Raw genomic sequence first — 24,072 nt, 5'->3', positions numbered from 1 at the left:
AAGACTGGAAAGGTATTCTCAGTTCTCCCCACCCCTCAAATTCCCCTTAATAATGACACTATGCAAGCAACAGCAATGAGTATCTTCTCTCCAAATATTTACACAGCATAAATACCCAGGTGGGGAAGGGAAAACTTTGCTTTGGCTCCAGCTTGAGCACACAGAGGGTCACCCCAACTCCTACAGAGACCCTGATAGGGCTGGACCTGTGGTCAGACCACATTACCTATCAGGTTAGACCTCTGCTTCAGCCTCTCCAGCCCCATGGCTGGGGGAGAAGCAGTGGCTCCAGGGACACTGGTGACAGACAGTTAAAGCAAGGCAAGCAGAGGGGGCTCCATATATTTGGGGCAGGGACCTGTTCCCCTACCCAACTCCTGTTCCCTGTGGGCAGCACCCACCCAGCACCTGAGCTGGCTGCTGCCCTGCTGTCAGCCCTAGGGCAGGTTGCTGAGCTCCTTAATGGCCTGAAGGATCCTCTTCATATGGCCCACTTTGGTGATCCCCAGGTCCTGCAGGAAAGAGCAGGTGATGCATTTGCAGGGGGCAGCTCTTGGCTCTTGCTAGTAGACAAGCCACAGGTCGGAGGATGAGGCACAGCCCAGCTCCCCATGCTCTCACTTGCTGGAGCATAGTGCTTGCTTGAAGCCCTCTGTCCTCTTGAAAGCATATCCCCATACCTGAATGCAGGTAGGGTAGGGTGCTGTTGATACTGCTTTGGACAGCTGTATGGAGCCTTGCAAGCTGGAGGACTGAGGCCACCCCCCCTCCTCTGCTTCCCTGCCCCTGGGCACAAGCTCAAATCTGCAGACCCAGATGTAGGGCCAACCTGCCACCAGGAGGGATAGGGAGAGGAGGGATGGAGGACACAGGGATTCCCCACAGGTGGGGGTTCCTCAGGAGGCACAAGGGGGCTGTACCTTAAGGTCTCTCCTCTCCAGCAGAATCAACTCTGAGCCCTGGATGTCATGCCGGACAAAAATGTCTCTGTATTCCCCTAAACCAAGTGCTTCCAGCCAAGCTGCCACCTCCTCTGCGCTCCACTTGTCTGCTAGGAGGGAGGAAAACAACAGTGGTGGCCTGCTGGGGCCTGTGGAGGCAGTGGGATGCAGCAGGGCAGGCAGCAGTGATGGCAGTCTGTGGTCAGCAGCCAGCATACCCCCTCCCCACCCTGGCTCCAGCAGGGCCAGAGGCCACAGCCTGCTCAGGCTGCAGAGGTCTCTCCTTTCCTTGGCTCACTTATGGAGCACCTGAGCTGCTCTCCCTCAACCAAGACCCCCAGCCATGGACCAGCGACTTACCAAAGGTCTGAGCTGTACCAGAGCCCCCTTCTTCCCCTAGCTGAGGAGTTATGGGATGGGGCTGGGGTGCTCTGCATGTGTGATATCAGAAAAAGCTGTAAGAGGATCTTGGTGACAAAGGTGATACCCCCTAGCAGCCAGACAATGCCCCGTTCCCCCTTCCTGAGGATTCTGTCCCAGCGTGCCCAGGACAGGAGACTGAGGGATAGATCAGCACAGGGGTGTCCGTTATAGCACAGACTGTACCAGCTGTCTCTTTACCTGGGAGCGCACTGTTGGCCTTCTGCTTCTGCAGCTTGTCCTTCTCCTTCCTGGGCTTGGGGATGTTGAGGCGAAGCTTAAAGCTGCCCTTGTTGGTACTGCTGGCACCTTCCTGTGGAAAGCCAGGCTTGGTGGGATGCTACAGCTCCCTGAGGCCAGCCTGTGGGCTGTGCCAGACCCCAGTCCCTGTGCACCCACCTCCTCAGCAGGGTGGGCAATAGGGCCCAGCCAGTGGATGTCCAGCAGCCGCTGCAGCTCCTGGCCTAGCACACTCAGGGGGCTGTGCAGTGCCTCCTCCTCCTGAGGTGAGTCCAGCTGTGGGGACAGGGACCATACCCAACCTTCCTGCCCCCCCCAGCCGTACCAGCCTTGGGGGGCTTTGGGTGCTCTCTAGCCCCTTACTCACCGCCTTCCCTTCCAGGAATGCCCTGGTCTCAGCCCACAGCTCCTTGATGCTCAGCACCACCTCCACAGCCACATTCCTGGTGAGAAACTGGGGCACAGAGGGGTAATCCCTTGAGTGGAAGGGCCCTATGGGCTATGGGTGAAGGCTGCCTTATACTCACAGTCCCTACTCACCTCTGAGCTGCCAGCAGCTTTGTGGGAGAGGGCTTCTCTCAGTACCAGGGAGCTGGCATTGACTGCATGCGCCAGCTCCTGCTCCACAGCTTTGTGAGCCTTGGCTGCTTCATGGATCCTACGGGTGACAGAGGCTGGAGCTGCCAGGGCTCCCAGGGGCTGGGCAGGCACCTTTGCACAGCCACAGCACAGCTCCCCCTTCCCTGTGCCCACCACATTCCCCTTCCTGCAGTCTCACCTGGCAATGAGGGTCTCGGCGACCCGTGAGACCTGCTGCAGGAGGCTGCTCTCCTCCTCAGTCAGGTACTCCATGGACTGCTGGGAGCTGAGCCGTGGCCGTGTGGCTGCGCGGTAGCTCTCCCCTTTCTGCTTGTCCTCCCAAGACTTGAGGGTGCTTTCAAATGCCTGCAGGGGACAGACATGGCCCCTCTGAGATGGTCATACCTCCCCTTGGTCCAGCATGGTCTTGCTGAGCACCCCAGTCTCACCCGGTCTCTTGTCAGCATCTGGGCTCTGTTCTTGTGCTGGATTTTGATGATGCCAGGGGGCTGGATCCAGGCCTCTCCATCCACCTGCACAGGGACGCCCTCGTCCCCCCGGATGGTGATCTTTACCACACGGCACTGTGGGGCAGACAGCCCAGGGGTGGCATCAAGAGCTGCCACCCTGAGCAGAGCCATGCTGCCTCAGGCTGCACTGCTGCCTCAAAAGCTTTCTGGCACCACTTGTCGTGCAGGGTGCCTTGCCACTACCTGTGCAATGCGGTGGTGCTGGAGGTTGATGACCCGTGACACGGCCATCTGGATGCTGCCAAAGACTGCCACCACCTCCAGCTTCTTGTCATCAAAGGATGGAGCCCCAAAGTTCTGTAGAGGACCACTACACATGAGACTTCCACAATGGGCTTTTCCCCCATGCATGCCCAAGGCAAAGAGACTGCAGCCTTAGGCTTTCTTAGGATTGTGGAAAGAACATCACGCCGCCTAACTCATCTCACAATACTGGCACTCACGTTGTCCTCCTTGGTGCCTCCCCAGAAGTTGATGCCGCCGGCATAGCTGGGGATGTTGAGGACAGCAATGCCCTGCAGGCTGGGCAGCGAGATGGGCACCCCGTCACACTGCAAGAGAGGGGTGAGCCTGGGGGCCACTGTAATGCTGCCCCTCCCATCCTGTCCCTGTTCTCCCAGTCCTGTACCTCCAGCTGTACCCGCTGCTCCAGATTCTTGTAGGTGCGCTGCAGGAGCTCCTTCGTGCCAAGCACCCCATACCACATCATGTTCTTGGTGCGGCTGCTGTGGGGCAAAGTAGAACAAATGAGGGGATGTGGGCTCCCCATTGCCTGTCACGGGCTCCACACCCTTCCCCGACTGCTGGCCCGACCTTAGGTTCCTCAATTCCTGCTACCTGCCAGGAAAGCCAAGGTACAGCATGTTGCACCCAGCTTTCAACCCTTCCATACCAGCATGGCACTGTCCCTCTCTCCAGGCACAGAGCAAGTAAATAGCACCAAGCCTCGTGTCTTCACCCTTTCTGGGGTGTTTGCAGCCTGCCACCAAGCTCATCCCAACAATGGGTGCAGGTACAAAATCTGCTGCAGGAAGGATTCCCCAGCACAGCTGTACCAAGTCACCCCCATGATTTCCACCATCTTCACTGTCCCTCCTGATGCAGGCACTGGAGAGCCAGGGTTACATGCTTTTTCTGGGGGTTCCAGCCAACCTGCATTTCTTGGGGTGCTCATCACGTTTGTTGTTGAACTCCAGGGAGATCTTTGCATCCAGGCCGATGCCAAAGTAGTTATTCATGACGCATTTCTCCGAGAAGTGGCTGAAATGAGCAAACAGGGAAAGCAGGTAGAGCAGCAGCTGCACATGGGTGACTCTGGGTTGGCACCAGAGGATGCAGTGTAACACCCACTGGAGCAGAGTGGCTGGTACTGGGAAGTCTGACCAAAACTAGCACGGGTGGCTGCATTTCCCTCAGTCACCATGGTGGGACACCCATGACACAGCCAGGACCTGCCTGCAGGTGGGAGCACCAAGCCCCAGGCGTCAGCCAGAGATCCCACACTGCACAGGCAGGCTCCCCCAGCATAGGCACTGCTTGGCCAGGGAGGGCCTGGTACCAGGGATGCTACACTGGTGGACAGAGGCTGATGCAGCAGCCTCCTCAAAGGGGCAGCATGATACCAGCTCTGCAAGTATGGGCCAGGGTCCCCAGGGCAGGCAGAACACCTGACTTACAGGGTGCTGGGGTCTTCAGGGAACTGCAAGCTGCCAAAGGTGTCTGGCCGGTCCAGGATGATGGAGGAAGATGCAGAGGTCACCATCTCCCGCCGGGAGCCTGGCCAGGGTGGACAGGGAGGAAGCTGCCACATGGGTTCTCAGCTGGAGCCCATCCCACATCTCACCCCTATGCCCCCACAAAATGCCATGTGCTCTGCTGGCATCTTACTGAGCTTCTCCTCTTCCTTGTTGAGCTCCTCCGAGCTGTCCTTGCTGAGGCCCACACTGCCCTGGTAGGCTTGGGTCTGCTTGTTCTGCTCATCCACAGCTGGATCCAAAGAGGGGTATCACAGGGAGTCTGCAGTCCTGGGGCCCCTCCCTCATGCCAGCCCTGGGGGCTCATGCCAGGAAGGGCACAGGGTGGGGCCACTGCTGCCATCCCAAGGATCCCAAGGAAGAACGAAGGCAGGGGTCCAGCACCAACCCACTGTGGCTTCACAGTCCCTGCCAGGCTGCAGCATCAGGGAAGCTGCCAGCTGCCACCACTCCCTCACCTTTCTCTGTCTGCTCAATGATTTGCCGCAAAGCTTTCTTCAGGCTGTTTGCCCGCAGCATGAGTTGCTCCTTGGATTTGAAAATGCGAGGCATGTGGCTGGGGTTGAAGCTGCCAGCTTTCTCCTGGTCCTTGACATCAGCCTGTGCCATTTCTTCAGGGACCATGATGGCCTGAGCCTCCTCATTCAGCTCCCGCACCAGCGAGTCCAGCTTTTCATTCAGCATGGCGCACTGTGGGACACCCACCCCACTCAGCACCTGGCACAAGCTGCTGCTCCCCACAAGTTCTGGGTACTTCCCTGGGCACTGTGAGTGCCTGGATACCCCCAAGCACCTGGACACCCCTAGTGTGGCATATACCACTGCATGCAAAACAAGGGCATAGGCCCATGGAGCAGACCCTACTCTGTTTGGTGGCTTGACCCAGCCCTCCAGCTCCCCTGCAACGCACCTTCCGTGCCATCAGCTCAGCTTCCTGCTTGTTCTCTGTTGCCCTCTTGTAAGCCCGCCCAACTTCAGTCACAAAGTCATTGACAGTGCCACAGAGGAACCTGCCAAGGGAAGTGGCTGGAAGTCAAGAGGGGCACAGTATGGCCAGCAAGGCAGAGATGCCAGAGGGGCTGCTGGATAACATCTACTGCCCCTGAGGGGCAGCGCCAGGATTATCTGCCAGGCACCAGCACAGCTGGCAGCTGCTGGTGGCCAGCTAGGACAGCTTGGCCAAGGGGTGTGCAATGGTCCTGGGGACATGCCCCAGCCCAGCAAAGGGGTTCTGGCACCCCCATCAACAGCCCCCTCCTTACTTTGCAGAGGAGATCACCACTGAGTGCTTGTCTGACTCCAGGATCTTGGCCAGGTGGAAGGCAACAGAGTCAGCATAATGGTAGATCTGGACCTGGGGGGGCACAGGTGGAGACAGCTGGAGCCCTGCTACACTGCCATGTTCCCTGCTCAGGGATGGAGTTTGCCCAGCCAGCCCTAAATTGGGGATGACCAGTCCTCATTCAGCCCACTTCCCACCAATGAGGGCAGCCATGCCCATGCTGCTAGGCAGAGGGAAGGTCAGTCACATCAGGAGGGAAATTGAGACAAGGGGCTGGAGCACACAGAAGAGTCCAAAGCAGCTGGCTGGTGGCAGGCTAGCTCTACCTCACCTTCTGCCTGCTCTCAACTGCACAGACCAGGCTGAGACCTGCCAGGCTCATTTCACTGCATGCAGCTGACTGCCAGACCCCTCGTAGCCCCAGTCCCCAGGGACCCCCAGCATAACCTCTTCCCATGCCATCTCTCCCTGTGTGTCCTTGAATTGGGTTGAACAAGAACCTTCCCTCCAGCCTCAGGGCCTGAAATGCCAACAGTTCCCACCTGGATGTTGGAGTCCCCGTTATCTTCCTCCTTCAGGGCTGAGGGGGACTGCTTGGGGGCCTCATAGGTCAGCACACTCCATCTGTCAAGCAGAGACCATGGCTGCTTGCCATCTCCTGGCCCCTAACACAGGGACGGGCAAGGAACTGGGACAGGCTGCCCAAGAGATGTCAAGGTAGGGGGGACAGAGAGGCATGTATTCTGTGCCCTGCTTACCGGTCCAGCATCTTGGTGGTGGCCCTTTCCAGCTTCTCCAGGATCTGCAGCAGCTGAGTGTCATCGTCACACAGGCTGCCCCAGCCCAGGACCCGTGCCAGGTCATTACCAGTCCCCAGTGGCAGGACACCCAGCTGACACTGTAGGAGAGAGACAGAGGCGGGGGGCTCAAAGCAGCCCCCAAGGGCACCTGTGACACCCCCAACCCTGCTGTGCCCATTGCTTGCCAGCACCTGGGGCACACAGAGTGTGCCAGTGCTGGGGATGGTGCCAGCCTGCATTGGCAATGCCAGGCACTCCCACTCACCTGCTTGTGGAGGCCAAGGGCATCGATCTCAGAAAGCACCCAACCCACACTGCCATCCCCACCGCACACCAGGATTCTGAAGGTGGAGAACTTCTGGAAGAGGCGCAGCCTGGGTGCGGGCAAGGAGAGAGGAACTGGGTGCTGTGCCAGGTGCTCACCAGGATTCCACCAAGGCACCTCCAGGGTGCTCAGACTGGCACTTACCCCAAGTGTGGGCCCCCATTCATGAGGTCAAAGACTTGGGCTGGGTTGAGGAACTGCTTGAACTTGCGCAGAAACTTGACACCCTGGTTGTCCCCACTCTTGGAGTTGACAAAGGCCAGGAGAGGGCTGGAGCAGGTCGAGGGGCAGGTGGCTTTCCAGAAACCTGCAGTAAACCCAAACACATGAGCCCTGGCTCTCACTCCCCACACACAGTTTGGGTGCAGACACTCCATCTGTGCTGAGCCCAAGCTGTGGGGTGCTGGGGCAGGAAGGGCAGTGATGGAGATGCCCGGGGAATGGTGAGGGGGCAGTGGGAAGAGGAAGTACTGTGCTTTTAAAGAAATGAGAATGTGAAAGAAATGTGCCCAAGGCAGAGCAGGATTGACAGCTGGCCCAGAGCCTGCACCCGCCTCAGGCACATCTTGGCCATCCCAGTCCCCTGGCTGGTATCTGCAGGCTCCTTCCCTTGGCAGACCCAGCAGTGTTGCAGCAGGGACCGCATCAGCCGTCACTGGCACTGGCACCAGCCCCACAGCCACTGCCCTCAGAGCTTCGTGGGCTGCAACTTGGAACCCCAGCACTCCCAGCACAGCAGGAGCATGGGGGCAACATCCCCAGAGCCCACCCCCTCCTTGCCTGGCTACCACTCTGTCTCTACTCCCAGCCCAGCTGAGCAGAGCAGATCAGTAATTCAAAGCACCGGGAGCTGCTGAGTCAGAACGTGGGCTGCAGCGGAAAAGTGTGTTGCCAGCAAGACAGCATGGCAAGACAAGGAGGGACTGAGGCCTTGCTAAGCTGTCCCCAGTCGGGTGGGCAGCAGTTACAGCCACGGATGGCTGGGCTGCTGGAGAGGAACATGGCAGAGATGCTGCCAGGGATCAGCCACCAGCAGCTGAGGGTCTGGAGCTGAGCAACAGCCGCGTGATGGTTACCCTGACAGCATCCTGATGAGTAACAAGAGGCAAATGAACCACCAACTAAGCTGAGTGGTGAAAAGCATTAAAGAATGAAGAAAGAAGTATCTGGAGGAGAAGAAGAGATTTTGCTCAGCAGAGGCCAGCTGGGCCCCTCAGGAGAAGGAGGCAGCCGGGGGGTGTCCCCCCACGTGCCACATGGCTTCCTGAAGTGTCCAGTGCCAGGGCAAAGCTGTGCTCTGCACTACCAAAAAAGCAGCTGAACTTCAGACACTGAGAAACAACCCAAGCAAGAGCTTTATACTGTCCTGAGAGATGCTGAACCATTGAGGTGCCAAGAGAGGACTGCCCACCTCAGGGGTTTAGGGCTGGCACCTCTGATCTCACAGAATACCACCAGACCCTGAAGCAGAGTGCAAGGCAACAAGTAGCCTTCAGCCAAGGGAGGGTGTAGACTCTGGAGCCTACTGAAGGTGGTGTTCCTGCTGCCGCACAAAACAGGCACAGTGCCACAAGTCATAGCTTCCAGAGGACCTCAGAGAACTCAGAGCCCTATCCCAAACAGTCTGTCCCCCCACCAGCCCTGTGCCCTCCATGACTCACCATCGGAATCAATGCTGTTCAAGGCAGTTGGCGGGATGATGGACACTTTGTACTGGCCCAGGGGGCACCTTTTGCCAAGGAGCTCCTTGCAGGCACTGTGAACCTGGGAACACAGCAACACCTACATAAGCAAAGCTGGGCAACACAGAACCAAAGTCCCCAGCATCAGCTTTCCCAGAGATGCACACAGAAGGGGCAGTGCCGTCTGTGCTGGGAGAGGGTGGGGACAGGGATGGGTACATCCTTACAATGGCCTTGCACCAGAGACACCGCCAGTCCTGCAGCCTCCGGACGCTGCCACAGGTCCGGTCACAGACAGCGCAGCGTGCGCTGACGGGCAAGTTCCCCTCCAGCCACTGATGGGGCATGGCCACCTGCAGAGAAGAGCAGCTACCAATGACACCCTACACACTTGAGGGAAAGGTCATAGGCTACCTCTTTGCCCAAGCACCTTGGAGGTGGTGTCATGCAGCAGGGCAAGGCAGGTCTGGGACCTCTCCCATGTCCTGTCATCCCTGCCTGCCTGGCCCCTAGAAGCCATCAGCATGTGAGCATGGGCAGACACGTCCCCAGAAAATGTCTGGAGCTGGCCGCACTTGGACAGCAGAAAGGGATCCTGATATAGGGTGCCAGAGGAGGTGTCCCCAAGCTATGTCCCTGCAGAGCCAAGCCCCACACAGTGCAGGGGACAGCTACAGTTTCTTCCTGCTTCCTGATTTGGGCACAGTGAGGCCAGTTCTGCTGGAGGATCTGTCCTGCCAGGATCCCTGACAGGGATTCCCCTGCTTACCCCATCCTCATCCTCGATGATTTCAATGCCGATGGAGGCCAGAGTCGTCCACTTGCAGTTGTTTGTGGCTCTGACAGCACAGCGCTTGTGGGCCTTGAACTTGCAGACTGCATGGGGGGCAGCAGTGAGGAGCAGGGAAGGTCCCCACAGCATGCAAATCCCTGGTCCCAAACCCCTCCACATCTTGAGCAGTGGGCATCACCCCACACCAATCCTGCTCTTGCCCAGACTTGAGAGGCTGCCCTGCCTTGATCCCAACCCCTGCCCACCTCCCAGCCGGACCCCAGCACTGACCTTCACAGGAGAGGCCATGGGAGGTGACCCCTGGAAGAGCTTCGCGGCACACATTGCAGAAGGTGGGGCGAGCGTGCGAGCAGGCGTACCAGTTGTGCATGCCCGAGAAGTGCTCCATGTTGAACTGTGTGGCCTGGAGGCACAGCCCTGCCCCATCAGTGCCTGGGACTCCCTCCCTCCCTCCTGGCCCCCGTGTCCCTCCACCCCAACTCCTGTCCTCTTTGCAGGGCTATGCCAAGGGTAACAGCTCTTGTCTGGCGGTCAAAGGCACACAGAGGGAAACACATTCCACATGGAAATACAGATCCACTCAGCACCCTGCACACATCACCTCATGGATCTCCCACTTCTGGACAGATTTCAGGGCAGTGATCCAGTCCTCCATCTCCTTCCGGCTCTCCGCACATAAGATGAGTTTCCGGAATGGTGTGATCACCTGCAACAGCCACCATCCCCATGTTCTGTGCCAAGGCTATCGCCAGGCCAGCCAAGACCCAGCACAGGCCCCAGCAATCTCTGGCACATCAGTGCCACCTCTGGCAGCAGGAGGCCATGCTATGGAGTGCCCCATGGCTCTGGGGGGGATGAGGGAGGTCTGTAGTGCCTCCCCACAAGGTGCCAAGGTCTCCACAGGGTGCATTTGGTAGCCCCACACCCCCTCACCGTGAAACTGTTGTTGATGTTCTTGGTGCTGGTCTCGGCCACACTGGCATCAGACAGGTCCACCTCATCAAAGATCAGGGACTGCAAGGGAGGAACCAGAGCCCCAGTCCACCAGGCAGGGATCTCTGTCCCCTCCTGGGCTGGCAGACTCAGGTTCCCCCTGACTGAGCATGCTGCAAGTGCCCCTCAGCCTACCTTGGCATCCTTAGCATAATAGAGTGTCCTGCCTCGAAGCTTGAAGTACCGTCTCTTCCACCTCTGGAAGGAGCTCGTCTGCTTCAGCAACAGCCCCTCCTTTACGCTCTTCTGCAGAGACCACATGTCCTGAGCTCCCACAGCCCCTCAGGGTCACCAAAGCCACCATTTTCCCCTATGACACTAGTCCCTGGGTCCCCAGGAGCACAGACTGGACATTCTGGTGCTCACTCTCTGCTGCATGTAGCAGGGCAAATTATGTTCCCTGCCCACCATCACCTGGGCACTGGGCACTCCCTGTGATCTGAAGGATGCTGCTGGGCATGGCAGGGCAGAAGATGTAGGCCTCCAGCAGTGCAGAGCCTTCACTGTTGAGGCTTCCACTCCATCCCCAGGGCAGTGCCTGGAGATGCTCATCCTGCTGCTGCAGCTACTTAGAAGCCAAGGGAGGGCAGGAAAACTTCCTTTTAGGGGACAGTAGTGCCCCAGATACACCAGGACTGCACTTGGAAGCACCATTATCTGGGCACTGTGGCCTCAGCTGGTTTGGAGAGCAAGTGCAGCAGTTCTGTCTTACCCCACAGCCCCTCGAGGGGACAACCTGAGGGTAGCCCACAGCAGGCAGAGCATGCCCTGCAGCAATAGTGCATCACTGCAACCTAGCTGCCTGTCCTCTGCCCTCCCTGTAACACAGAACCTGCCAGTATTTACCCTTCTTGCAGTGGTGTTTACAAGACTCAATTAATTAATGTTTGCAACATGGCTATGAGCCTGAGCGGGGTGGCAGAGATGCTCTGGCACTGTCTCATCTTTGATTGTGTCTTTAAACACCACCAGCAGCTCCATTCAGCTGCTACTCTGCAATTAGCTGCCACAGTGGTTGTATCCAATCCAAGCACATGATGACAAGCCACATTTTGTGGCAAATTAGCACTGGGCACAAGGGTACAGTGAGGGAACCATGGCCCTAGGATTCTGCACTCCTGTGCCAGCCCATGTGATGCAAGAAGTGGCACCCAGGCACCCGCCAGCCTGCAAACACACCAGCCCCAGGTCTCAGCCTTAATCTACTGGCCCATGGGTCTGAACCAGATGGCCAAAGCACCAGGAACAGCAGGAGCCTTCAAAGTCACAACTAAGCTAAAACCCCACCTGGGGTGTGCAACTCCCCAGATGCCCAACCCTCCCAGACCTCCCTGGGGCACCCACCATGTTGTTCCCTGCTCTCTTCCAGCTTGGAGTTTGAAGAGGGACATTTTATGCCTTTACCACTCCTCAGGACTGGTCAGAGTTTGGCTGTGGTCAATCACCATGATGCCTACGAATGTCGGCACAAACAGCCCAGCTGTCCCCAGTGCCAGCACCCCGGGACACAGTCTGTCCTTGCCTTGGCCTCTCAGCTGTGAGAGCACAGAGGGGTCTTTCCAGTGGGGTCCTGCTGTGACCCCCAGATCCACGCACAAACCAGGCACCCTAGCAGTCCTTGTTCCACACTAGGAGGGGACAAGCCAGGGTCCTGCCATAGTCAGGTGGGATCCAGCCCCAAACACCACATCCTCCACACCTGGCTGCACTCGTCAGGCACAGGTGCCATGTTTGCTGCAGTCATTGCTGTTGCTGCAAAGGACAGGCAGTGTGTGACAGCAAGGAGTGGTGTGAGGAGTTGTGATGGTGGGGGAAGGGGGGACAGCATTAGAAAAGGATGACAAGGAGAAGGAAGAAGAGGCGAGACCATGATGGCGCCTCAGGGCTGTCACAGCAGGGGATGGAGCCAGCTGGGCATGGGCACTCTGCCTGGCTCCAGGGTCACGTGGGTGGCAGGATACAGCAAGGACTGGCTCCCTGGGAGGGTGGTACCCACTCCTGCAAAGGAGGGTCAGTGCCAGAACACCCCCAACAACAGCTCTTGACAGCAGCAAAGTCATCAGCCAGACCCAAGATGTCACAGTCCTATCCATCCCAGGGACAGGATGTAGCTGCCCTGAAAGGCAGAGCCCCTCACACTCACCACAACACCCAACAGAGCTTTACAATACTTCCAATACCATGGCTGGGGGGAGTGTACCTCAATTTCCCATCAGTGCAGACTAGTCCCTAGCCATCCCAACATGGTGCGGCAAAATTGGTGCAGAGAAGCTCAGGAGGTACCTCTCCCCACACCACCCTTGGGGGCTGCTTTGGGCATCAAAGCCAAACCCTCTGTGTTGCCATGCATAGCATTTTGCTGCACAGCTCCTCATGTCAGCAGCTGCCCATCCAGGCTCCATCATCCCTGGTGTGTGATGCCATGTGGTACAGGTTCCATTGATGCCAGCATGGGGCCAGACAACCCCTCCTGGGAAAAAATAAGGCAGGTCCCCTTTCCAAAATAAGCTGTCCCATGCTGCCTGGGTAGGCACACAAGTCTGGGGTGCCAGAGGGCTGTTCTGGGATCTCACTGTGGTAAGCCACCCACCTACCTCATTTTTTGACCATGTGTCTCAGCCAGGAGCACTTGCTCCAGCTGCTGGGGCAGGGAGCAGCTCCCAAATGGCTCCATGGTTTCACACCCTGCTTTTGAAAGGAACAGGAGGAGACACCTGAGACACCTGAGAGGCACCTGATGGCCAAGGCCAGCAGCAGGCCCAGCCACACAATGGGAAGCCATGCTGCAGCACCATCGCTGGATGAGCCCAGTGTTTCCTCTTTGCAAAGAGGAAAAGGGTGGGGATGGCAAGGGCAGACAGGCCATGACAGGGTGGCATCACCCTTGCTGTGCTAGCTCCCTGAAGTCCTGTCCAGAGAACCAGTGTCACCACAATAATACAGTAAGTGGCTATTAGGTACCCTAGAGCTCGAAAGAGCTAGAGCTGAGCACCTGCAGCACAGGGACTGCCTCTTCTTCCTGGAGACTTCTAGGGACACCGGCAGCCCCTGGCCACTGGGCTGGGAGCTCTGCACTGGTCACTGCACAGCTGTAAGCACAGCGTGCCACCCACACCCCAAAACAAACCCAAGCGCCACTCACCCCAACTGCAGCTTTTCTGTCTGGAGACCCCCAGGCAGCACTGCAGGGAGCCTCAGCAAAGCCAGTGCTGGTCCCATCTCAGCAGCCAAGGCGGTACACCCAGAGCCACATACAACCCATCCAGCAATCAGCCAGAGCTCCCCTGTAGGCCTCTGCCCCAGTACTCCACTGCCCCATCCCAAGGTCCCTCCCTGCTCTCTCCAGCCCAGGGGACTCAGCACCAGCACTGGGGGGATCCCAGAGGCACAGGGTGGCAAGGCAAAGGCAAGAATGAAACCATACAGTTTCTGCAGACATATGACCACCTCCAGCTCAGATGCAGCTGAATTGGCAGCAGCAGCAAAACCTCAGAGGGCACACAGGTAAAAATGGCCCTGGGAGGATCTGGGCCCTGCCAGGACTAGGCTGGTCCCCAGAGGCCATCATGCCACAGGCTGGCTGTGTGCTCAGCACAAGCAGGGGGCTTGAACCACAGCCCAGGGGAGCTCAACACCCTCCAGCAGGGATTCTTCTAGGTCAGGCTACAACCCAAAATGCCAGCCCTGCCTTCAGCCCTAAAGCAGAGTCCCAGGATGCTGCTTTGTTCTGTCACCCCACCCTCCCAGCTCTGCTACCACCATTCCTGGGAGGAGCCCATTGTGCATTGACCACAGCTGGGGCAGGAGGGTTTTCCTGATGGGATCAGCTTGGACAGTGAAGGAGCACCTGGAGAAGAGCCAGGAAGGTTGTTACTGAGGGATACTGTCACATATAGCTGGTGAGCACCACACTGTCTACCCACACACCTGACCACCCTATATCACTCCTGAAGGGATATACTTGTCCCTGTGACCACACGATGCCTCACCCAGTAGGAGGAGAAGGGAAAGAGGAGAACCTGTCAACACACCAACCTGCGTTGCACCAGCATCATTCCAGGCAGCCACCCTCCTGCTCCAAGTGCAGCAGCCCACTGAGCACAAGCCGGGATCCAGTTGCATCAGAGCTCATCCTCCAGCTGAGCCAGCAGGCACCAGGACAGAGGAGGAAAGCTGGCAGACCTCAAACAGCCCAGCTGCAGGACTTCCACCAGCTGCTAGGCACTCTATGGGCTGGAGTCAGTTGGAAGCCTTATCAGGCTTTGTGACACAGCAGAGCTCTTCCGGGACTGGGGAGTCAGGGGGCTCGGTGCCTGACGGGTGCTATGGCCCCCAGGCTCAGCTGCTCCCAGAGGATGGAGCTTTCTGCCATTGCAGGACCAACCACAATATCCTTTTCCTATGCTGGGTGGATCCTTGAAAGGAGATTCCAGCACCAGTCCTGACAAGCTATCACATCATGCTCCCGAGGCCATTGAAAAGGGACAGAGAATTAACAGGAGGAAAGGAATTAGGAAAGGAAGAAGAAAGGCAGTCCCCCCTACAGCACATCATCCAGCAGCTGCTTTTTTAGAAATGAGGTCATGCTTCCCTATCTACAGCTGTATCAGTCCCCAGGCATTCTCCTGGCAGACATCCCACATCAGCCCGACCTGTGCTAGCTCCCCCTTCCCCTTGTGCCCCGATGCTGGTGGGCACAGCTCTCCCACTCTGCCCAGCAGGGATGGGCAAGAGCTGATGGGCAAGAGCAACATTCACATAACAGAAAAAGTGAACGGGGAGAGGGCAAAGTGCTTGAGAAACCTCACAAACATCCAGCTAGTGACAGTGGGGCTATCTTCACACCCCATGCACCAGTTGGCAAGCCCTGATTAATGAGAGCAAGCCCAGCCTCCCTGGTCTCAAGAGAGTGTTTTCTTGTGTTGAGGTGCAATTTCCTATCTTTTCATCTCTGTCCATTGGCGGACACCACTGAGAAGAGCCTGGTTCCCTCTTTGCTGTACCCTCCCTTTCAAAAACTGGGGACCCCTTGGTTACAATCTCTCCTCCAGGCTGAATAGTCCCAGGTCTCCCAGGCTCTCTCTTTATGAGATGCTCCAGCGTCCCACCAGTATCAAGTCTGGAGGATGCACTGCCCAGGAGCCACGGTTCACCCTCCTGCTGCAGAAGAAATATTTCCAGGCCTAGCCCCAGCCAGCTCTACCTTGCTGTCTTCATCTTTTGACCAGGATTTAGCAATCAGTGGGCAGCCTTCCCCACAGCCTGGCTCTACAGCACTGCCACACCAGGCTCCCTAAAGCTGCCCAATACCCCAATATGCACAGGTACAGCTTGACCCATTCCTGAGGCACCCTGAGCCTGCAGGATGCTCAGTGCCTGCAGCCAGGATGAGGAGCCCTCATTTCCCAGGCTACTGATAACCCCCCTGACCTCCCCAAGCCCCATGGGAGGGTTCTGGAGGGTCCCTCAGCCCCACCAAGCAGCTGTGATGTATCTCAATATCAGGAATTCAGGAACATTATCCCCCTTTCCAAACAGCAGACCAGCCATGGTGGCCACTGCCCACCATGGCCATGCACATTGTGCCCATGCCATGGGCAATCCTGGATCCCTGGCATGCACCCCATTGTGCCCCCCCTTGATGCCTCCACCTCCCAGCTGTGGTGCAATCACCCCAGGACCTGTTGCTCACTGAACCAAACAACACAGCTGGATCACACTCTGCCTCCACTCAGCTGCTGGGAGAGCCTGTGCTGAGGCAGTGCTGGGAAATGAACGCCGCAGCCACACGGGCAGGATGTGACCCACCACCCCCAGCAACTCAAATGTGTTGGTGCACCCCAGAACCAGTGCCTCTCTCTCCCCTTCACCTTCTCTCCATGCCCAGCCCTAAGGGGACCAGTGCTGGGAAGCAGCATCACATCCCCACTCTGCCCTTGCACATCTAAAACATGGTACAGACAACTAGCAGCCACCAGATGCATTGGAGGGGGGTAGGGAGGTGTCAGCAAGACCCCATCCATCCCGGAGCCTTTCAGTCCAGCAGGGACACCTGCATCTGACAGCTGTTTTTGTCACTGAGCACAATGACCTTGCCGCCTCCATGCCAATGTACCCCACAGCGTGTCCACAGCTCCAGCCTGGAGGTGTGGAGTGCGGAGATGTGGGGCCAATGGCATTCAGAGTGCAGAAGCACTGGGACTGGGGAGAAGCAATCAGAAGGATTCAGCAGATGCCAAAATGATCCTCACCTACTCCTGTCCCAGGGGCTGGACAAGAGCTTGGAATGGGAGAAGCTTCCTGCTTCCATTGCAAAAAAACCAAGGTCTCCCCCATCAGTGTGGATGGGCAGTGGGGTGGTGATCCTGACCTTTCCCAGTCCCCCCAGCATGGCAGGCTCCTGCAGACCCTCTCCAGCAACCCACCCACCACATATGACCCAAAATAGGATAGTGTGCCCTGAATTCCCCCCACCTGTAGTCTTGCGAGCTGACACCCTGGCACTGAGCTCTCCCTTGCTAACTGTGGTACCTTTAGGTACCTGCCCCTAGAGTGCAGGCAATGATTCCCTCCCCACACCCCAGCCCCACCTGGGTGACAAGGATGTCAAGGCAGGAGTGTCACTCAGGAAGGTGCCTGCCATGACAAGCACCCTGTGGCTGTGTCTGGAGTGACAGGCAGCACATGGGTCATGTCAGGGCTGTGAGTCCAACCTGGGTGGCGGCAGCAATCTCATCCAAAAGCCCTCATCTCCATAGGGAAGGAAGGAGTCCATCCAACCAGAGGCCAGGCTGGCAAGTGTGGTCATCTGGATCAGGGCAAAGGCATCCTTGGGAGAAACACTGAACCCCAACACTGAAAACACAGAGGTAGCAGGGGAGGCATACACAGCCCACTCTCACACCCCTCCAGCTCCAGCCCTGCCAGCTCTCTCCCCCAGCTCCATGGGCTGCTAACAAATTTCCATCTGCCTATCCATCACACCACCTGCCTCCCCTGGCATGCTGCATGGCATCACCTCCTGCATGGCTGCTAATTGCTGATGCCAGGCAGGATGTGGGCAATGGCCACGGCAGGCAGGGAGACAGCTTTTCCCCACGTGCAGCCTGTCAGTGGCGAGGCCAGAACCTGCTGCTGGAATGGGGGGCTTTGGTGATTGAGCTGGGGCTCAGAGCATGCTCGTGTTCCTGTGCTGCTGCTGTAGGACATGGCATAGCCCAGCCATCTGCCTCTTCCCCTCAGACTTCCTGGCACTGATGGCTCCCTGTGATGTCCCTGTGCCCCACAGCATGGCAAGTGCTGCATGGAAAGCTCCAGTGGCTACTGATGCCCTTCTGGAAGGGTGCTGAGGGCTCACCCACGGAACTAAGCATCCCCATGATCCTGCCCGCTGCCCTGGCTTCCCACCATGCCCTGCCCCCCCAAACACTGTGCACCCACCATAGCCCTCTACACACACCTGGCAGCCAACTTGGAGAGGGCAGAGCTGGTGCCAGACTGCTTCAAAGAAGGGGAAATTGAGGCATGATCCTTGAGCAGCCAGAAGGACCCAGTAAGAGCCCCCTCAATGCCCCAGAGATTTCTTCTGCCAAGTGGGAAAACCCCACAGTGCTAGATTGGAAGCATGCAATTTCCATACCCCTGGGCAGGCATCCTCTGCCCACCTCAGGCCAGTGCACCAGGCTTGGCACAACAGCCAAGCCAGGGCCAGCAGGAGGGGAGCCTGCCCCAGCCCCAAGCATACCCACAGCTGCCAGCAGACCAGTACACTGCCTCATTCCTCTTCCTTCATGCCCTCAGCACCCAACACTAGAGTCTAGTGATACCCCCCTGCTCCACAACTGCATTCCTATGCTGTGTTTTCAGAGCTCTCCCCTCTCCCTGGAGCAGCACAGCCACCAAATCCCCACTGAGGGGTGGCTGGCACCGAATCTGGCTGTGAGGAGGTTTCCAGCAGCCCCCATGCGCAGCCCAACACAGCAGGCACTGCCTTGACTCACTCTGCCACCTCCTTCCTGCAGCTGAAAGGTGGATGCAAAGAAACTGCTGGCCCAGCATGTCATCCCAAGCATCCTCCTGGCACCGTGTCTGCATCCTCCCTCCCCAAAATGTCCCCTCCATACCTCCTTCTCTCCCCACATCCCACCTGGCCATTCGGCCCAGGTTATTTTTGGTTATTTCCCCCCCTGCACTGCATTTCACTGTCCTGACCTTGGACACCTTTGACCATGCACTCCTATTTGGCTAAAGGCATCACACTCCGTATTTTGTAGGTATGATCAAAATAGCATTTTCTAGCCATTTTGTCATACATGCGCACACACACACACACACACACACACACACTCACACACACACCCCAGCTGCTCTCATGCCAGTGGCTGCAAAATGTGAGTGTCATGTCTAGCCTCAAAGGTGTTCCCATCTGTCCAACAAACCACCACTGGGGGCTGGATCTGTGGGAATGGGGCCCGCAGGGGAACTGGCACAGCCAAATTAATCTGGAGCACTAGGAAAGATGCAGGTTCCATTTTGCCACCCACTAAGCCCTGCACATGCAGTGCCTGCAGCAGGGTGGGATCCCAGGAGCCTACAGAACTGTCATGACCCTAAATAAAGTCCCAGAGCATCCATGGAGCAGAGCCTCCCAACAAGAGTCCTCTTCTTCCAGGGACAAATAATGGGAGCCCAGGGTATACAAATGCAGCATGAAGGCAATATGGAAGGGGCTGTTTGGGCATGGGAGAAATCCTGTTCCTGAACAATGGGATAAAATCCATGCTTCACAGCTTTATGGGACCAATGCTGACACTACAACTATGGGGTTTGCATGTTTCTATGTGCCCTCCCACGAGGTACAGGGGACCAGAACCTTCCTAGCTCTGGCTGGCAGAAGCAAGAACCTGATATGTACAGGTTCTAGAGATTTACACCCTCTAGAAGGTAAGCTCCCCTGCCCTGTTCTCAGCAGCGACCCCACACCCAGCCACCCCCCTCACCCATGGCATTCCCCACCTCTGACCTTGCTTCTCATCTGCCCCGAGGTGGAAACCTTCCGGATGAGCTTGTGAGAGCTGTCCTGCTCGCCCTCGCTGTCGGACGATTCCTCACCACCCATCTCGGGTGAGATGGGTGCCAGCTTGTCTGAGTCCAGGGATGACACTGATTCCCGGGTCTTCCTCGAGAACAGGTCCCCAGACACCAGCTTCTCAGCCATCTTACAACCTGGCTTGGCTCAGAGCTTTGCAGCCTCCTATGGCAGTCCTGAGAGGACAAGGACACATAGGAATGGAGGAAGAGCCCTGAAGGGGCATGCATGGACCCTCATACTCTAGGGCTCTGCCAGGTGGGAGATGCAATCCTGGAAATCAAAGGAGATGGCACTTCCTTACCCAGGAACGACACTCAGGGTGACATCCTTGCAGGCAAAGTTCTCCTTCCTTTTTTCAGTGTCCCAACTATTCCTCATCCTACCTGGCATCCCAACGTTGTCCCTGGCTTGGGCACAGGAGACTGTGGCTGCCCCATGCTTGGGCATTGGTACGTTGGTGCATAGAGGGGTGGGACCGCTTCCCGCAGCCTGTGCTATTTCCCCTTGTTGCCCACCGCCGAGGTGCTGGGATGCCCTGCATAGCCGGGGACAGCGCAGGGATCTCCATGAAAAGCAGCAGCTGGACCCCGCCATCCGTCTGGCTCCGGCAGCTGGGAAGGGATGGGTGAACCTCCCGCTCCCTGGGTCGCCAGCCCCGAGCAGGTGACTGCGGGTGGGCTGGGATGGAGAGGGGAGCGCGGGGTTTCCGCATGCGGGGGAAGCCATCTCCCCACGGCACCTCGGCCGGCCCCGAGGGCTGAGGACGGACTGGGGGGGCACCTACCTCGACGAGCGAGTGTGGACGGCAGCAGGACTGCCGTGCCCGGGCCGGGGGTGGCGGGGGTCACCCCACGGCGCGGTGCCGGGCCCCACGCACCTACCGCGGGCCGGCTTCGCCGCGCCCTCCCCCTTCCCCGCGTCTGCCGGCAGCTGCGGTGGCCGTCTCTCGGCGCAGCAACAAGCGTTGCGGGGAGAGAGGAGACGGGAGGAGTGAGGACAACGCCGCTGACCCCCCGGATGCACTGGCTCCTCCAGCCCCAGGGCTGCCGGGTGCCGGATCCCCCCCGAGCATCCCGCAGCACGCCCGGGCGGGGCAAGGCGGAGCGCCCCCCGCTCCGCACACACCTCGCACGACCCGAGCCGCCGCCGCCGCCGCCGCTGGTGGAAGGTCGCTCTTTCACCGGCCCCGGCCCGCCGTCCGTAGCCCCCCCGGCCCCGCCGGGACGTGCCTCCGCAAGCGGGCCCGGCCCTGCCCCTGCCGCAAGCCCCGGCCTGCTCGGCGCGGCGGGCGCTGCTGCGCGGCGCGGGCGGCCCACGCACGGCCCCGAGCATGCGGGCACAGCGGGCACCCGCGCGCCGCCGCGCGCATCCGAGTGCGGCACCCGCGCGGGCACGGGAGAGCACGTGCACACCGTGTGCGCTGCCCGCCCGCGCGGGCACGGCGGGCACACCCGGCGGGGGTGTGCTCACGCATCACCACCGAGCACAGACGTGTTCACAGTTCCGCACGCTCCCCGGCACGCACAGCCGGGGCGTGGGCGCGCACATGCACGAAAGGATTCTCCGATGCTCCCCTCACACAGGGACATGCACGGGCATGGGAGAGCACATGCACCACTGCAGTGCACCTGTGTGTGCACCACCAATGTGAGCAGGGCCAGCATATGCACAGGCATCACAACCACACATGTTTGTGTGCACCATCCACACGGGCATATGCACGAGCAGGCATACGCACCGTTTCCACGCCCGTATCTGTGGTCATGGACCACACGCACAAGCCTGCACACCCCAGGCATGGGAAAGCATCATGTGCATGCACATAGATGCGTGTGGGCATGGGTGAGCACATGCACTGCCACTGTGCACATATTTGTGCATTGCCCACATGGACAGGGGCGGGCACATGCCTGGCCTGGGTGAGCATTCACATCATGGCCACACATATTTTTGTGCACATACCCCCATGCACACCCCAGGCACAGGTGAGCATGTGTACCATTGCCATGCCATATGGGCATATGGTGACACATGGAGGTATGGCCGAGCACACACACAGATGCCTCCACACACACTTACTTTACACACACTTCCACGTGTACACAAACATGCTGGCAAACCAGAAAGTCACTAATGTCCTGAGTGCATCCCCTGCAGGCTGGGCAGCAGGATGAGGAAGAGAGCTTCTCCCCATCTACTCTGCTCTGCTCTGGTAAGATGCCAAGGTCTGCTGGCTCCAGCTCTGGGGTCTCCAGCTCAAGTAGGATGTGGTGCTGTTAGAGCAGGTCAAGAGGAGACCACAGAGATGCTCCGAGGACTGAAAAACATCTACTCTGGAGACAGGCTGTGAGATGTGGGGTTTTTCAGTCTGGGGCAGACAAGGCTCTAGGGACACCTTAAAGTAGCATTTCCATATACCAAGGGGGTTTCAAAAGGAGGGTTTTTCACAGGGGCAACTGTCCGAGACAGGACAAGGGGCAACAGTTTTAAAGTGACCTATGGTGTTTGGCTTAGACAGAAAGAGGAAATCCTTTTTCATGGCAATGGTGAGGCATTGGCACAGGTTGTCCAGAGAAGCTGTGGATGGCCCGTCTCTGGAGCTGTTCTATGCCAGGCTGGATAGGGCGTGGAGCAACTTGGCATCCCTGGAAGATGTCCCTGGCCATGGCAGGGGGGGTTGGACAGAATGTCCTTCAAAGATCTCTCCCAACCCAAACCCTTCTGTGATTCTGTGGTGTGCATGCATGCAGATACCCCCACAGAGCTGTGATTGTATGGAACATACTCTAGAGTGTTGGAGCACACACACATGCACACACACACAGGGGGTTATGCCACCAAACAGCCCACATCTTGGGAAAGAGGGTCTGGCCTCACTTTCCATCCCACAGTGTTCCATGGGCCCCTACGCTCATCTCTCACCTACTGCTCCTCTAGGCTCTCCATGCTAGCAGAGCCCCATATCCCTTCCTTCCTGCTGGGGCCATGCTGTCCCAGCCCAGGGACAGGGAGGACTCTCTCGTCACTTCCCAATGCACGGCTTTCCCTTTTGGACTGTGGAAGTGAGGGGCGGCTCACTATGGGGTTTGGACTTTTATGCTCCAGGATTCCCCATCTCCCATATGTGGAAGGGGTCTCACATTAAAGCATTACTACCTACCATGTCCTCATCCTTCCCCAGCTCAGGTATATGGGATATTGTGAGACAGATCTGGGATCTGTAAAATGAAGAGATCATTGCAATGGGGGACAGACACCAGGGCTGGGGGCTCCCCCACCTTTGTGGGTTCTGTTTGCCACTCTGGGAGACTTAGGACCATGAATACTATGATGGGCTGGCATCTCCTCTGGGGTGTCATAAAGGGATGAACACCCAGGACACCCCATGTCATGGCAACATCCAGCACTGAGGGTCCCTGTAGCCAGCAACCTGGCCATGCCGCCATGCCTTGGGCCATGGTCCTAACTGGCAGCAGCTGGAACTGCATAGAGGGGCAATGGGGTTTTGACTGGGTCATGGGGCACAGTTTCCCTGTGCCTGCAGTTATCCATATGGAAGGGCTTGCACAAGTAGCCCTATGAACTCACACTTACACACGTGTGCATGCATTCACCCATGCGTGCATTGGCTCCCTTGCATTTGCACACACACATGCATGCATTCACACATGTACATCAGAGGTAGGACAAGTTCCCCCATGTGTGTGCTCACCTGCATGTGCAGTCACTCACCACCAGCGCTTGTGAGCAACAGCATGGAGCTGTGCCCTGCACACATGCACTCACACACATGGCACTTTTTGAACTATGTAACATGTGTGCTCACAGGCATGTGCGTGCGCTGACCTATGTAAGAGTTCAGCTGTGTGCACTCACATGCACGTGCACACATCCACCCGTGCGTACATGTGTCCGTCCACTCGTGTGCACTGGTGGGCATATGCCTGTATTCCCGGCGCAACCATACACTCGCACTCCACGTGCTTGCGGCCACTCGCCGACGCGCTCTCATGCGCGTGCACGCGTGTATCCCATCGTGCGCTCGCCTGCACTCCTACCCGCCCCGTGCACCCGCGCTCAAACGCGCGCACTCACACCGGAGCATCCCCAGCGTCCCGTCCCGACACCCGTGCATGCGCACGCCGCCGCGCGCCCCCGCCCACCCCTCGCACGCGCATTCGCGCGCACCTGCGCTCCCGCACCCACCTGCACGCGCGCCCTTCGTCCCGGCACTGGCGCCGCCCAGCGGCCGCCGCCGCCCCCGCACTCCCTGCGGGCGGCGAGCGGAGGAAGGTACGGGGCACCCACCACTGGTCACCACCCTACCGTGCCGCGGTGAACCGGAGCACCCCGGAATACGCTCAGCAGCAATAGTAGCCCGGAGACATCCCCCTGGGCACGGCCACTCCCTCGCCGGGGCTGCCCCAAAAGCTCTGGCAGTTACGCCCCGGCAGATTGCCAGGGAAAACACTATATCCACTACCCAAGTGCTGTGACCCCTACATGCATCCCGGGGGAAGGGTCCAAGCACTGACCTGTGCCCCACCTCAGCCTAGGAGCACTGGGTGCAGAAGACACCCTGCCCACAGCTGTACTTCAGGTGCCCCCTGTGCCACGGGGGCATTCAGGTCCGAAGAGCTTG

The 24,072-nt window shown here is 58.3% G+C and overlaps 1 protein-coding gene across 1 annotated transcript; it reads right to left on the bottom strand.

The window, feature by feature from the left end:
• Nucleotides 1–76: 76 nt before the first annotated feature.
• On the bottom strand, nucleotides 77–19,556 carry LOC134050167 (diacylglycerol kinase delta-like). Its single transcript, XM_062503051.1, has 29 exons — nucleotides 19,362–19,556; nucleotides 10,475–10,585; nucleotides 10,280–10,360; nucleotides 9,948–10,052; nucleotides 9,617–9,749; nucleotides 9,323–9,429; nucleotides 8,781–8,906; nucleotides 8,533–8,635; nucleotides 7,016–7,178; nucleotides 6,812–6,920; nucleotides 6,505–6,644; nucleotides 6,289–6,370; nucleotides 5,727–5,818; nucleotides 5,375–5,474; nucleotides 4,923–5,154; nucleotides 4,598–4,696; nucleotides 4,387–4,486; nucleotides 3,863–3,970; nucleotides 3,339–3,435; nucleotides 3,154–3,261; nucleotides 2,894–3,007; nucleotides 2,630–2,764; nucleotides 2,380–2,546; nucleotides 2,142–2,259; nucleotides 1,969–2,055; nucleotides 1,761–1,877; nucleotides 1,563–1,674; nucleotides 921–1,090; nucleotides 77–512 (listed from the first exon to the last, which is right to left on the bottom strand). The coding sequence occupies exons 1-29, from the start codon at nucleotides 19,554–19,556 to the stop codon at nucleotides 438–440; spliced, it is 3,486 nt and encodes a 1,161-aa protein (XP_062359035.1). The 3' UTR covers nucleotides 77–437.
• Nucleotides 19,557–24,072: the final 4,516 nt, after the last annotated feature.

This window comes from Cinclus cinclus, chromosome 15 (assembly GCF_963662255.1).
Source record: "Cinclus cinclus chromosome 15, bCinCin1.1, whole genome shotgun sequence".
Classification (NCBI taxonomy): Eukaryota; Metazoa; Chordata; class Aves; order Passeriformes; family Cinclidae; genus Cinclus; species Cinclus cinclus.
This window is presented reverse-complemented; position numbering and strand designations above follow the sequence as displayed.

What these genes read in the sequence shown, in the direction of transcription:
- LOC134050167 (XM_062503051.1), bottom strand. Translation starts at nt 19,556, where the DNA reads ATGGCTGAGAAGCTGGTGTCTGGGGACCTGTTCTCGAGGAAGACCCGG. An exon ending in CATTGAGCAGACAGAGAAAG is followed by an intron (nt 4,697 to 4,922) that starts GTGAGGGAGTGG and finishes CTTTGGATCCAG; the next exon opens with CTGTGGATGAGCAGAACAAG. An exon ending in TTGCCCACCCTGCTGAGGAG is followed by an intron (nt 1,675 to 1,760) that starts GTGGGTGCACAG and finishes GGCTTTCCACAG; the next exon opens with GAAGGTGCCAGCAGTACCAA.